Raw genomic sequence first — 15,748 nt, 5'->3', positions numbered from 1 at the left:
CACAACTATTTAATTTTTTTTAATTCAGCTGGGAGTGAATAAAAAAAGCAATTGTGAAGATGTTGGAGATTAAAGCCATCAAGGAATGAGATTGCACACAAAAGAAAGTTTAAATTATTAAAATGTGTGTTGTTTTTATTATTGGAATTACAAGATGCATGAAGCACCTCACAGTTTCAGTACATGTACATGAAAAACAACGATACCATTCAATTCCAAATCCATACCTCTCTTATTATAAACTACACTGTTATAGAATAGGCTATGAGAGGATTGAAATAGCATGTCACAGTAGTTTAAAGCAATTAAATAAATTCAAGCACTGACCTAAAAAATAACATAAGTCATGTTCAAACATAATTCAACGATTTCCCGCACAGCATGAGCAGTTAATGTGCAGGAGAACCGATGAGCTACTGCACTTACCTGAGGTTGTAACAAGTCAACAAGATGGTCTTTCAACACAGTAAGCAAGTAATCCATCCACCCATCCATCCATCCATTCACCCACCCACCCATCTGTCCATCCGTCCTTCAGTCCATCAGTCCGTCCACTATCCATCCATCCATTCATTTCCCATTCTTCATTAATGGCAGCATTCTCCAGGAAAGTTCATACATTCACGTGCAATTCACTAACTTTCACTGAACATTAAATAAATTAAAAGCAGTTTACATACTAAAAAATTACAAAGCATTGATGGTCCATAATAACGGCACTGTCCGTAGCGTACATCAGGGTGCTTGTTCCAACAGCTGCACCGTGTCCCTCAGGTCTTCCACCACTGCATCCACATCTGCACGCGTGGTGCCCCGACCCACACTCAACCGAAGGGCATTTGCTGCCACGTCTGGGGGGATGCCACAGCTCAGCAGGATATGGGAGGGCCTGGAGGACAGACAAAGCACATCTCCATCAACTTGTTTCATTCATAAATGTTGGGGTGACTTATGGCTCTTTTTGAATACGAAGGGTTAACCCAGAACTTTCCAGAAGCCGTGAAGTTCTGTGATGTGGAGGTACGTCTTTAAATAATCTTTTTAAAAAATCTATACGCTCAAAAGTCGCTGCAAGGTGACACGCTGTGAGCTTGTAGATCTCTCCATCTACTCTTCACTATTTTTAGAATAAATTGAAAGTTCAAGGTTAGTACCAACTACTGAGCAGGGCCCAAAGTAGGTTCTGAGAACCTTATCTGAAACCGAAGCCGTAGTGTATGGAAACAAATCCAGAACCTGTGAAATACATTTCACCACACGGCACGGAACGGTTCACTTTACTTAGTTCTTGTTGCTGAATTATTCTATTAGAGAAAGAGAGACTCTTTACCTGTGGTGGAAAAAGTACTCAAAGTTTTTACTTAAGTAAAAGTATCAATACTGCAATGTAGAAATACTCTGTTACAAGTAAAATAATTCAAAATTTACTTGAGTAAAAGTACAAAAGTATTGGTATCCAAATGTACTTACGGATATTTTCAAATGGCCGAAATGTATATAGGGCTGAAGTGGCTAATGTATGTTTTGTAATACTGTAATAATCAACATACACAAAGTAACCAGTAACTAAAGTTTTCAATTAATTGTAGTGGAGTAAAATATTTGACTCTGAGATGTAATGGAGTAGAAGTAAAAGTACTGAACATTGGAAATACTCTAGTAAAGTAAAAATACCCAAAACATTGTACTTAAGTGCAGTACTTGAGTAAATGTACTTTACACCACTGCTCTTTACCTGTCTCCGCTGTGTGAGTGGCAGGCGGCACCTACGCTGGCCAACAACCTCGTACAGTTGGACAATACCTTCCGGCCTAACGTGGGAGAGACAGATTAATCATTCATAGACTTTGTAGTTTACAAACGGGCCAGGCGCTGACCTGCTGACCTGCCTCTGACCGACTTTATGCGCAGGGCTGGGAGGAGGCATTGGTTCAGAGTGGGAGGTCAAAACAAGACTACATGCAACAGAACAGAACACGCGGTCAAGCGTGTCGTGATATCACCTTGTAATCGTGGGCCCAGGATTGACACGTTGCATGTGTTAGGGAGCGAGTCAGAGCCAGAGAAATGGCTGTTAAGGTGGATCTTGTCTTCCCCCAAAACGGCCTGGAAAAAAATGCGGACATACTGACATCAAACTACAGTCTCACAAAAAAAATCAGTTTGTCAGTTGCAAACTCACGTACCCTTAGCCGTTCTTCCAAGTAAAGTCTGGTGCTTCGCATCTGACTCTCATACTCCGACAGATTGGCGGTCACCAGCTCTGAAGCCTAACGCACAAATAATTTGATTACTGTAAAAATGGTGAAGACATGACATCACAAATACATTTGATACCTAAGTAAGATATATAGTACATGCTCTTGTCTTTTGGAGTTTGTGGTAAACTAGGCAATTAAATATATTATATATATATATATATATATAAATCACATTGAAAATGATACATTGAATAGTTTAAAGTAATCATTTCGAAATCTGGTCAAATACATACCTTTCCCAAACCAGCGATCATTGGCGTGTTTTCAGTACTGCAACATTCAAAGAGAAAAGAGACTCAAAAGTATAAATCTTCAACTCATACACATTTCAGTCAAGATTTCATGCATGCATTGGTAGTTGATTGACTAGGATTCCAAAGAAACAGACAAGGAAATTACCCTGGTCTTAAATTCCTCTCCTGTCCTCCTCCAAACAGCATGGGATACACTGGTGTTTTTGTTCCAGGGCCATTCACGTACAAGGCACCGATCCGTGGTGCATAGAACTATAAATGTAGCAAAAATGTTAGATAGCACATTTCCTCTTTATTCCGGTGAAGCAAATGATTTGTAATTTAACCATATGAACCCTAGTGTCCCTATTCTAGGCATGTCATAAATAGCCGATCTACAAGCTCACGACGCTTTGCAACAATTTGGTATAGAGGGGAAAAAGGAAGGGACTAAGTATAGACCCCTGGGGGATCCCGGTCAACTGAAGTATATAGGGTTTAAGGGGTGAAGCTCTGACCTTGTGTCCTACAATGGTCAGGTAGTCTACTTCCAGGTCACAGGCGTCTACTTGGATCTTCCCTAGAGCCTGGGCAGCATCGGTGTGGAGGAGGATTCTGAGATACTGTCGTTGCTTGTTAAGAGACTTTATCCTCTGGCAGATGTCTCGAACCGGCTACAAAGAGGAACAAAAAGCTTCTTAGGAGTTGTATTACTGTAAGGAATTCTTAAAACAAAAGTGATTGGAAGACCTTTGCTAGAGAATGGGAGGATTTGTAGGCTGACAAATGAGGCAGCGTTACGGAGTACATACATTACGACATCCACACTGTGCTGTTTATCAGGAACAATTATTCCCACCCAAAATGACATGAATTTGATTATTGAACATCAACAAGCTTAATACATTTATTGCGAATATCCTAGCAACCTAACAGAAATATATGTCATGTCTTATTGATGTAAGCATGAACTAACCTCATGCGGTTGCATATTCTACATTGAGTCATATTCATACAGTGTGTGTATGAGGACAGCAGTGAATTGTAAATATGGCATGACGGAGTCTTTTCCATGGGGTAAGAAAACACTTAAGTCACTACAAGTCCTCTTCATCACGCCTAGCTAGAGTCTAACAGCTCCACTAGCTACAGTACACCCAACCGGACTAAAGTGGTTTGAACTGGACAACATTGCCATTGCGCATAAAGCCTTGCGCTCTCACTAGTGAGACAAAAAATGTAACTATGTCAAACATTATCATAAGTGCCAGAATTCGGGAGGCGGGTTATATAGTATATTGTTCACTGAAGGATCAACACATAGTGTAAACAGCAAAAGCTCTGAAGTGAAAAATAAAGTACCATAATTAAAAAAGAAATCCACCCGTTGTACCCGTCTGTCTGTCTGTCTGTGTCCTTTTTATGTCCATATGGACATCTCTGTATCTGTTTGCCTGTATCACTTTCATGTCAGCATAGGATACACTGTGATGTTCGTGCCGTGGTTGTTACAAGGGTAACAGGAAACAGGACAAAGGAGGTTTAATTTGAAGAGGGAACTGGCCGGCGCCTAGAGGGCGTGACGTTCGTGCCGGGCTTCTCACCGTAGCCGGGTGCCGTGCTAGAGCCCATGAATGAAATAAATCTCTTTATCTTTAGTCCTTGTCCCTTTTATGCTCATAAACATCAGTATACGCCCATATATGGCCATCTGACAGGGTTATGTCTGAGTCATAGTGACGGGGTTGTCTGAGTCATAGTCACAGGTCGCGGTGGTCCGCCGGCCGGCCGGCCCTCCCATTAAAAATATTGGCAATATGGACACGCATGGCAAACATAAGTGCTCCACTGAGCACATGAGTTGCTGCTGTGTAGCGTGGGGATCTCCAGAGCCTACCTGGGATGTGGTTGCGCTGGTGATCAATTAGCCATACTAAAGGTTAGGGGATGCTATGCGGCCCTCACATCTAGAGTTCAGGCCGCTATGCAGCCCTTACATCGCCAGCCGATCGGTGCCATATTAGGTCACGAATATCAACCCAAACTCCATATATGGTAGTGATTGTTGTTCTAGAGCTCCATATACTGTATGGAGCTGACTGATTTGTTTGCGCCTGATGTAATGACACATTGAGTTTAGACAACATACTCCATATTTGGGTGTAGCTGCTTTGGGAACTCCTTATACTGTATGGAGTATGGCTGAGTCATAGTGACATGAGCCTGATGACATGGTCCGCCTACTCGCCCGCTGGCCGGGCCTCCCATTAGCCATTTTTGGGTGGTGTAGCCGCCCCTATAAGTGGAGTTGGGACACCTCATTAGTATTAGTTTCCTGCACTGTGATTGGCCCATTAGTAGACCCCTAGCTGTACTGTGATTGGCTGACTCTATTGGCTGACTCTATTCAGCACTGTGATTGGCTAGCGTGACACATGATGACATTAATACCCTATAAATAGGATTATGCACTTCCAAAAATCCATTTTTTTTGGAAGTGAGCTTCCATCACTATGATGACCACTGTGATGACCACACCGCCCACTTCACACTGGGTGTGATTTTTAATATATACAGGATATAGAGATCTCCATATCAGAATCAGAATGGGCATAAAAGTGACACAGGCAGACAAATATTATCTGCCTGTGTCACTTTTATGCCCATTCTGATAACTTGTCCCTATTATGCCCATATATGGGGATCCCTGATGTTGTCAGTATGTGCCCATATATGGGCATCGGTTCAAATCGGCATCACGGATTGGCCAAACTTTGTGTGATGTTTGTGCCTCTGAACCAATATAAGGTATAGCTCACAGCACAATATTACATTCTTTACACAGCAGCGGTAATAAGTGGTCTGGTGGTCGGCAAGAGAAATACCTAAACTGACAGGGCCAGAAGAAGAGGGTTTCCCTGCTCAATAACCGCTTTTGTATGGACAGAAGTGTAATTATGATGCAGGTGAGAAACAAAAGGACGAAGCCTAGGAAAAATGGCAAAAAATCCTGGTCTGGTTGTGCTCATGGAACAGGCTCACAGGCATGCCAGGCAGACTCCCCTCTACCAGAGGAGGATGAGGATATCCTAGGTTCTGATGAGGAAGAGCAAGAGGACCCAGGTGACTACTGCAAGGGTGGATATCACCATGTGAAGATCGGGGACTTGTTCAACGGGCGATACCATGTGATACGTAAGCTGGGCTGGGGGCACTTCTCCACAGTGTGGCTGGCCTGGGACAAACAGGGAAAACGCTTTGTGGCAATGAAGGTGGTGAAGAGCGCTGAACACTACACTGAAACGGCGCTGGATGAGATCCAACTCCTGAAATCAGTGGGAAACACAGACCCTGGTGACCACAGCAGAGAGAAAGTAGTACAGCTTCTGGATGACTTCAAGATCTCTGGCATGAACGGCACGCATGTGTGCATGGTGTTTGAGGTGTTGGGTCATCACCTGCTCAAGTGGATCATCAAGTCCAATTACCAAGGCCTACCTGTGCCCTGTGTCAAGAGCATCATAAGACAGGTTCTTCACGGTTTGGACTACCTCCACACCAACTGTAAGATCATACACACGGATATCAAGCCAGAGAATATCCTTCTGACTGTCAATGAGCCCTACATCAAGAAGATGGCCGCCGAGGCAGCTCAATGGCAGAGGACTGGTGCCCTGCCACCCTCTGCTTCTGCAGTGAGCACAGCCATGGCATCCAAAGCAATGGCCAAGATGTCCAAGAGCAAAAAGAAGATTTTGAAGAAGCAAAAAAAGGAGGCAGAGCTGCTTGAGAAGAGGTTCAGGGAGACGGAGGAAGGAGAGGAGGAAGAGGTGATGGAATTGGAAGGAGGAGGGAGCACGGGAGGTGCTGAAGAAGAGGGTCAGAATAAAGCCTCATGTAGGCTGTTGGTAGACCCCCTGGATCCTCTGAACGCTGACAAATTGCAGGTCAAGAGCACGGAAGGTGCCGAAGAAGAGGGTCAGAATGAAGCCTCAGGTAGTCTGTTGGTAAACCCCCTGGATCCTCTGAACGCTGACAAATTGCAGGTCAAGATTGCTGACCTGGGCAACGCCTGCTGGGTGCACAAGCACTTTACAGAGGACATCCAGACGCGGCAATATCGTTCTCCGGAGGTGCTGATGGGGGCTAGTTACAGCACGCCAGCAGACATATGGAGCACAGCATGCATGGCTTTTGAACTGGCCACAGGAGACTACCTGTTTGAGCCCCGCACTGGACATGACTACGCTAAAGATGAAGACCACATAGCAATGATCATTGAGCTGCTAGGTAAAGTTCCCAGCGAGCTGATATCATCAGGCAAATACTCCAAAGAGTTCTTCACCAAGAAAGGTGACCTGCGACACATCCCCAAGCCGAAGCATTGGGGTCTGCAAGATGTTCTGGTGGAGAAGTATGAGTGGGCCGAGGAGGAGGCCCAGTGCTTCAGCAGCTTCCTGCTGCCCATGCTGGACCAGGTGTCTGAGAAGAGGGCCACGGCCGCCCAGTGTCTCTCCCACCCGTGGCTCAGTTGCCAGCAGTTGCAAGCTAGTTGTGAAAAGATAACATCGACCCATGGTACTCTACTGGATGTGTGAAAAGTCTGAAAACCCTAAACAAACACGGACACGATCCCGTGAGCCAGCGCGTGTTCTTGTACCTGCAATCTTGTCTGCATCCCCAGGGCGCTCAGAAGCTGCACATCCACACATGCACACAAGAGACTGGCTGCTGAAGATGTATCCTGGTTACAGATTACACGGGTCATAAAGGACGTTAACAGCTGGTCTCTGTTGATTCTTTTGTTACTTGCTGGATTGGACTTCTCTTTTTGTTTATTTGTCTTTATGCACTTCCTTTCCTATCTAGTTGTAATGTCAGATATCATACTGGACTTTCAGATTTAATAGGAATTCAGTCATCCAGTGATATGAAATTGAGGACATGCTAGCTGGGTCACCACACAGACTGCCCATTTGTCCAGTATATATTTTATGTAACATTAGGTTTGCAGAGACTCACCAATAGAAACGGTTAGGTTAGTTTGGGTTCATCTGAAACAAATCATTTGGAGATTCCTTGATGAATGCTTTGGTGTAATCTTGCCCACGGGCAGTGAAGTGTTAAAAACCGTGAAAGTATCGAATCGATTGTACACACACTACTTGCTATTTTTCAACAAGGTCCCACACCCCCATTTGCACTTGATTGTTAAAAAAGCAAAACAAGAATGAACCTGTTAAATGTTAATGTTGAAAATCAACCATCAATCAATCAATCAATCAATAAATAAATAAATAAATGCATTATTAAAATAATAATAATACTCTAAATAAATATGATTTCTTGTTGCAATGACCATGATATAGTTATTTTAATCATCTAATTATGAACAATGGATTTATAGAAATGTATGCTAGTTATAGTACTGTATAATATTTAATTATTGACACATGATATGGAATAGGCCCAAATTTAGGTCACTCTGTCACCATACTCGGGTCGGGAGACAGATGTTTGTATTTGGGGGCCAAGGGGACCAGGCCGAGGACCACTAGTACAACAACATCAGTGTGTTTGACACAGACCAACTGTCTCAGCACAGCTTCTTTCAGAAGTATGCTGGTGGCATTCAGCCTTCGTCTACAATGGAGAGCTGTACATATTTGGTGGCAACAACTGGAACCAGGCCTTCAATGATCTGTGAAAATTCAATCCAGCCTTCTCCTGGAAGAAGGTTGAGTCCAAGGGGAAAGGCCCTAACCTTCTGGAAGAAATTGGTGCCCAAGGGGAAAGGCCCATGGATGTTTACTGTAGGATGTGCTGTTGGGAGATTGTATCAACCCTCTTTGGAGAACCCATCACACCTGATGACGTGTACTAGTCCTACTATGAAGGCGTTATGCAAGCTAGCAGTAATTCAGTATGATCTGGTTGTTATAGTTTTCAATTTTTCATTATATTTTATTTTTATTTAGTTTTTAAGGTGGGTTTTCCAGGGTTTTTTTATTTTGTGAAAAGGCTTAGTTGTGGTTTAATTTCTTATTAGTAATATGGGGTATTTGTCAGGGGCAAAATTCAAAAAGGTCATAAAAAGTAAAAATAAAGAAATTAAAAATTTATTGACAGTTAAAACTGGCACAGCTAACAAATCTAGTTACTAGATTCTAGTGGATGTTTCATATTCGCCCCAAACAGTCATTCAACTACAGTAGGATGTCAGTCATCTATATATTACATTCAGCCCGATCAGAGCCCCATTGACTTCCTTTATTATAAAACTCTTATATAAGCTTTTTTAAGCTTTAAAAGTCATAAAACAGGTGTTGCTAACTTTCTTATCGTTAATGGTTTGTTCATGAAACCAATCGTTCACAATGATACATTTATTATATCAGACGCTTCAGACCACCCAAGTATGAAGCACACTTTACCATAAGGACTCCTGTCTCATTATTGGCCAGCATGATGGAGACCAGACAGGTGGTGGGACGCATGGCAGCCATTATGTCCTCCACCTCCACCCGGCCTGTCACCTTGGAAACAGGCACACAGGTCACATCTGAGGGGAAAACAAATAGTAGTTGCTGTGACTGCGACTGCGGCTAAATTAAAGGAGTAGTTCACCAAAGAAAGTACTTTATTTTTCGTTAACTCACCCCGTGATGTCTTGAATACGGGGAGAATTTTCGTTTGTATAACATTCTTTTATGGTGAATGAAGAATCCAAAAATTAAGAATATAATTTCTTTTTTTCCCCGATTTACTTCAATTTAGTATTTTCTTTTAGTATTTTCATTTTTGGATTCTTCATTCACCATCATAAAGGAATGTTAAACGAAAATTATTGTATTCAAGACATCACAAGGTGAGTAAACGACTACTCACCTTGAATAGGGTATTTACACTACTTTGAATAGGGTATTTACACAGCCTGTGCATGAATTTAGCACAGAAGCACGAACCCAATCAGCTACTGATCAGGAACACGCTTCTGTGTTTAAAAACAAAACCTGATTTAAACAGTTATTTCACAGCAGAATATCATTTTATAACCCAGTTTTTTATTACCAAAGACATCTGTAAGAACTCTGTAGTACCTTATCATTTTTGATACGACATCCGGAAATAGGACAAAAATAGACAGTTTTGCCCCAATTGTGGATGGCAGTTCAATAGTATGTGAGTCCCGGAGCTACAGCCAAGGGGGGAGGTCACCGATAGGGCCATATAATAAAGGTGCAGTTAATTGAACTAATCAATTTAATCGCAAATACAAAATAATCGCTAACTGATCATTTAATAAAATAATCAATTAATAATAATTTGCTATTTTGGGCATGTCATTACAGGCGAAAATGTTCAAAGAAATTCTAAACCTTTCAAAAATATTGAACATAGCAGATCTACAAGCTCACAACATTACGTGCCATATCATGACGTACAGTATTGTGCAATTGTATCGGCTTTTTCACTATTCTGAATGACATTCCCACGTTGTGTGTGACAAAGGATAAAATAGGGCATAAGTGGTTAATCGATTCGTTGATACAAAACGACATGCTTTTCGATTATTCGATTAATCAAAAACGTAATCGATAGAATAATCGCTAAGAAAAGGATCAATAGTTACAGCCCTAATAATGATGTATAAGTACATAATACATTGAGTGAACATAATATGTATGTTTGTATTTGGAAATATAAAGGCAGCCTTGCTTGTGAACCAGTAACAGGAATTCACCCCATACGTATGTACAGTTTGGCTTTGTTTGTATTAATTTCATTGTAGCTGTTTATTTTTGTGTGTATGTTTTTGAAAAAATGAAAATAGGGAAGCACTTCATAATTGTTTGAATCTTAACGGTATGTCTTTATCCTGTGCTTCACAATAAAGATATTTAAAACAATACATAATACACGTATTGCAGCTTCTCCTACCTGCCCTGCCATCTTTCACAAGGTGTTGGGCAGTCAGTTTGACCGAGTCGTGTTCCACGTTGGAGATGATGATGTGAGGAAGGTCAACACTTCCATTGTGCTGACGTCTCAGCCCTTCAGTCTGTTCTGCAGCCTCACAGCTTCTTCTGTAGTGCTCCATGGCAGTGTGGAACACCAGGTTATTAGCCTATTACACAGGATTTAAAACATACACGTTAGCAGATGCTTACGGTCAGAGTAGATGCCATGAACATTTTGTAAAAAGAACAACAACAACAAAGACAATGCCAATTAAGAGAGGAATAATCTATTTATCTATATCTATGAGTTCACAACATCTGTGTATGTACTGTATGTCTGCCTGTGTGTCCCGGGCATAACTTAAATATTATAGCTATAATAAATTTGATCTATTTGATCCGGCGGTCCTTGGGAGAAATTCTGTTTTCAGCTTCACCCAGCTGATTGCTGCTCAAGTGGTCAGACTTGAGCACAGGGGGGTAGCAGTTAAGGGTTAAGTGTCTTGCTCAGGGACACTTCGACACATTGCCGGGGCCGGGGATCGAACATGGGACCTTCTGTTTCACAGGCGGCCTCTCTCTACCCATTCAGCTACGGCCGCCCCAATAATGTTCAAATATTTGTAACGGCTTTTCCAAATGAGGGTATGATAATGTAACACTAAGGTTACTAGTGTACCTCAGTTCCACCTGAAGTGAAAATGATGTCTTCTGCTTTCCCTCCAACCATTCTTGCTACATTCTCCCTGGACTGGTTTATGATGGCTTTGGCCTTGACACCTTATGTCAGAAATAAAGCATTACAAAACACACATATTTGTTTGGCACCAACTGTATGAACTCTGATATAACATTACCTGAGAGGGCACACAAGACAATTCTAATGTATGTAGGCTATAATCACATTAGTAAGTATCAAATAATGAATTCCCATTACATACTGGTAAACTGATTCTGAAAAATAACTCTCAAAGTCACACTGTGTAACGTTCATTGTAGTCGTCTTTTTGGAATGCTGCAGGCTTCTAGTACCGGCAGACACTCGTGAAATTAGTATTTGAGGGTGCGGTCACACCAAACTTTAATTCTGCCTATGCGGGCGGATTTTGCTAATGCTTTTCAATGGGAACGCAGCAGGGTTAATGTGAAAAAATATAACAGTGAAAGATTATATAAAAAATAACTGAAAATAACTTTTGTTTAACTGAAAAGGTTACACAGTATGACTTGAAATGACACAACTGTAAGATTTTTTATGCAGTATTCAAACATTCACCTGCGATGTAGTTACTACTGGGGTTTCCCCATGCTTCCTGAAGGGCCTCGGTAATGGCCTGGATCACCTCTGGATCCAGAGGCGTGGTGGCGTTATAGTCCATGTAGATTCTGTTCCACACAAAGGTGCAATACTAATTAGCAATAGCATCGTGTTAACCACACATGAATCCTAGCGTCCCAATGTTTCTGGGGTCAAACATTCAGCAAAAAATACTAGTGATTAGTGAACCTAGGTTGACCAGAGCTCTGGGGGACCCCAGTCAACTAAGTATATAGGTCTTTGGAGTCCATGTTAGATTGTCTTAATCATACATTATATATATATAATTTGCCCCAGGTGAAGAAGGTTAAGTATCTCGGGGTCTTGTTCACGAGGGGAGGACGGAGCAGGAGATCAGTCGGAGAATCGGAGCTGCAGGAGCGGTATTGCAGTCACTGTACCGCTCTGTTGTGACGAAAAGAGAGCTGAGCCAGAAGGCAAAGCTCTCGATATACCGAGCAATCTTCATTCCTACTCTCACCTATGGTCATGAAGAGTGGGTCATGACCGAAAGTATAAGATCGCGGATACAAGCGGACGAAATAATTTTTCTCAGACGGGTGGCCGACCTCTCCCTTAGAGATAGGGTGAGAAGTTCAGTCATCCGTGAGAGACTCGGAGTAAAACCGCTGCTCCTCGACTTGGAAAGGAGCCAGCTTAGGTGGTTCGGGCATCTCGTACGGATGCCTCCCGAGCGTCTACCTAGGGAGGTCCTTGTTGCACGTCCCACTGGGAAGAGACCCCGTGGCAGACCAAGGACCAGATGGTGGGATTATATCTCCACACTGGCCTGGGAACGCCTCGGGATACCCCAGGAGGAAGTTGCTAATGTTGCTCAGGAAAGGGAAGACTGGAAATCTCTGTTGGAACTGTTACCCCGCGACCCGATTCCGGATAAGCGGTTGAAGATGGATGGATACATTATATATACCTTGAATGTGATAAAAAAAATACCTATTTACATAGGGATTTAAGGCAAAGACCATAACACACTTTCCTGAATGAAAACTAAAGTCCAAGATGAAAAGCGTAATATGTTTGGTAAATATGAGCTACATCATTGGCTCCCAATCCTTTTCAGCTGAGATCCAAAAGATTATTATTAACCATGAATGAATTAACCATTTCAGAACTATTAAAAAGTGAAAATAGCTGATCTACTTCTGTACAAGCTCACATCACATTGTGAACTTGTAGATCTGCTATTTTCACTATTTCTTGAGTGTTTTGTTGTTTAATTTTCTGAAATTCTTTTGAAAAATGTTTGGAAAAAAAAATCGATAAAAAAGAAGGGATATTTACTCAGGAGTCACAACCCATAAAAATAGGTCCGGGACCCAAAAAATGGGACCTGACTGTGACCATGACTGTGTACAGTGGTGGTACCTACCTGTCTACACTGGTCTCCGAATGCAGAGAGAAGCTATGGCCAAAGAATGCATCATGGCCTTTTAGGAATGTGATGTCCTCGTGTTGGTCAGCCATAGTAACCTAGTTCAAATCATATTAATACATTCATATTACACCTTTCACAACACATTTTACACAGTGCTTTACATAACAAAATGAAATGAGGATAGAAAGAAAAAATAAATAAATCCAATGACATTGTGTGAGAGAAAGAAAACACTGAAATGTAACACCACACAATTGCAATAGAAGCTTAATTGCCATGGATAGAAAAGTCTGCCTAATACAAAGCAAAATTGGACCTATAGCCTACATCTTTAGAACCAAATAATTGGGTCAAATTGTGCTAAATTCACCCGTGGACACTGCATGCAGTGATGACATGTCATTATAACAGTGTTATTAGATAGTTTTATTATTAGACACATAGTTTTTTACAGTGCTGGAAGAAGCACTCACAATGTGTACACTCTTAAGTACTGAAAGTAAAAGTAGGCCTACTCATTATGCAGAATGTCCCATTTCACAAGTTTCCAAATGTATGAAAATTGCTTTGAAAATTACAGAACTACAAGCTCACAAAGCGACATGTTGTCAGCTTGTAGATCGGCTATTTTCAAATAGCCCAAGTATACATAGGGCTGAAGTGGTTAATGTGTGTTCCATTTCGTAATAATAATAATAATAATAATCTAAATCTACAAAGTAACTATAGTAACTAAAGTTTTTATAGTGGACTAAAGTACATTATGCCTAGTGTAGTGGAAGTAAACGTATTGAAATTTGGAAACCCTCCAGTAAAGTAAACATTCCTGAAAGGTGTACTTATAAGTACAGACTGTACAGTACTTGAGTAAATGTACTTAGTTACTTTAAATTACACCACTGGTTTTTAAATGTTCAACCAGACAGACAGTGCCGGAAGTGGAAGGCTGTCATTCAAAGGATGGATGGGGCAACAGCAATAATACTCCACGTCACATCTAACTTTAATGACAACAACATGGCAGGTGTGTGTGTCAGTGTGTGTGTGTGTGTGTGTGTGTGTGTGTGTGTGTGTGTGTGTGTGTGTGTGTGTGTGTGTGTGTGTGTGTGTGTGTGTGTGTCAGTGTGTGTGTGTGTGTGTGTGTGTGTGTGTGTGTGTGTGTGTGTGTGTGTGTGTGTGTGTGTGTGTGTGTGTGTGTGTGTGTGTGTGTCCACTGTCCAGGTATCCTAACTAGTTGGCCGTTTAATTCGGTTTCATATGTCATCACATCAAGGCACATGAGGAACTTTACAATGTCTGTCTGTCTGAACAACAACCAAACTGATTCTTGGTCATGTTTTGTTTAGTGTGTAACAGCAGCAGTGACAGTTAGCTCCTATGCTAATAAGCTAGCAGGCAGTGTTGTTACACAGACGTAAACAGTGCTGTCATCTTTTATCTCCGTTTTGTCACGGAAGGCTGCTTTTCTGTGTCAGTTTTATACTTTTATTGGTGTCAGTGTGTGTGTGTGAAGTCGCTGACCTTGTAAAACGGCGTAACGTCTTTATGAATGGATCAGCTATCAGTGGTAATGATCAGCTAGACATCTACACACTACAGCTGTCAACGAGGTAAAACTCCACTGGGTTGCCACATAACGCAAAGGAAACAAGCAATACAAGCTGAAAAATGTCACCTTCTTAAAATGATGGCCCAAGTCTATCTTTTTAATCATTTTTCTAATTTGTTATACACATTATATATACTATATTTAGTTCAGTTTTTTCACTTAAAGGACGACTTCACCCATTTTCAACCTATCTTCATATAATTGGTCCTCACTAATGCTGATGATAATATGGTAACATTTTTGTCTACCCTGTCTGTGTCTCAGAAGAGGGCTGTGGACAGCTCAGATACCCGCCTACCAGTGACATCATCGATGGAGAATCCAAGCTAATATAACTGCAGGCTTTCTATTCCTGGAAAGTTAGCAATAGCATGCTATAATAGAAGCTATTGTTCTCGCGTTCATAAAACAAATTTAAAAATAAAGTAATCTTGATTTTAAAAAAACATGCCTAATGATGATGTCACTGTTAGGCGGGTTTCTGAACTGTCCACAGCTCTACCATCTGAGACACAGACAGAGTAGATTTCTTTTTTTTTACCATTTTATCGTAAGCATTAGTGAGGACCAATTATTTGAAGATAGGTTGAAAATGGGTGAAGTTGTCCTTTAAAAAAATATGACTTAGGCGACTATAGGCCATTCTTGAATCTCAAATCAGATGCCTTAAAAAATAATCAGTGCAAAAAAATCGACAAACAACATTCCCTTCTCCTTTTTCTTCTGCAATTTTTTTAAATCTTAATTTTATTCTGAATTCGTCAAGATAGATGTGTAGGACAATTCACTATGAATTGAGTGGGGACCCCATTTGAAACAAGCCATTAGGCTTTCATGGGCTTTTCAATCCTATTTAGTTGACCTTGTATTTAAACTGTACTTTCATGTGCTTTCTTTCTGCAAACTTCTAAATAAAGTATCCATCAATCAATCAATCAGCAATCATCAATCATCAATCAATCAATCAATC

The 15,748-nt window shown here is 41.3% G+C and overlaps 2 protein-coding genes across 3 annotated transcripts; one reads left to right on the top strand and one right to left on the bottom strand.

Moving 5' to 3' along the window:
* Nucleotides 1–108: 108 nt before the first annotated feature.
* Nucleotides 109–14,781, bottom strand: scly (selenocysteine lyase). 2 transcript variants are annotated; one of them, XM_080430780.1, is made up of 13 exons: nt 14,691–14,781; nt 13,164–13,264; nt 11,732–11,841; nt 11,135–11,235; nt 10,436–10,622; nt 8,929–9,056; nt 3,013–3,168; nt 2,661–2,767; nt 2,495–2,531; nt 2,187–2,270; nt 2,004–2,106; nt 1,736–1,811; nt 109–889 (listed from the first exon to the last, which is right to left on the bottom strand). In XM_080430780.1, the coding sequence occupies exons 2-13, from the start codon at nt 13,256–13,258 to the stop codon at nt 736–738; spliced, it is 1,338 nt and encodes a 445-aa protein (XP_080286906.1). In that variant the 5' UTR covers nt 13,259–13,264; nt 14,691–14,781; the 3' UTR covers nt 109–735. The 2 variants fall into 2 exon arrangements, with proteins under 2 accessions (XP_080286906.1, XP_080286907.1); XM_080430781.1 differs by lacking the exon at nt 3,013–3,168.
* On the top strand, nt 5,434–7,092 carry LOC308086362 (SRSF protein kinase 1-like; the record flags this gene model as incomplete). The annotated part of the gene is made up of 1 exon (XM_080429883.1): nt 5,434–7,092. One exon carries the CDS (start codon nt 5,434–5,436, stop codon nt 7,090–7,092), a length of 1,659 nt encoding a protein of 552 aa, XP_080286009.1.
* Nucleotides 14,782–15,748: the final 967 nt, after the last annotated feature.

The sequence above is a fragment of the Gymnoscopelus braueri genome (genome assembly GCF_963280865.1).
Source record: "Gymnoscopelus braueri genome assembly, chromosome: 6".
Taxonomy (NCBI): Eukaryota; Metazoa; Chordata; class Actinopteri; order Myctophiformes; family Myctophidae; genus Gymnoscopelus; species Gymnoscopelus braueri.
This window is presented reverse-complemented; position numbering and strand designations above follow the sequence as displayed.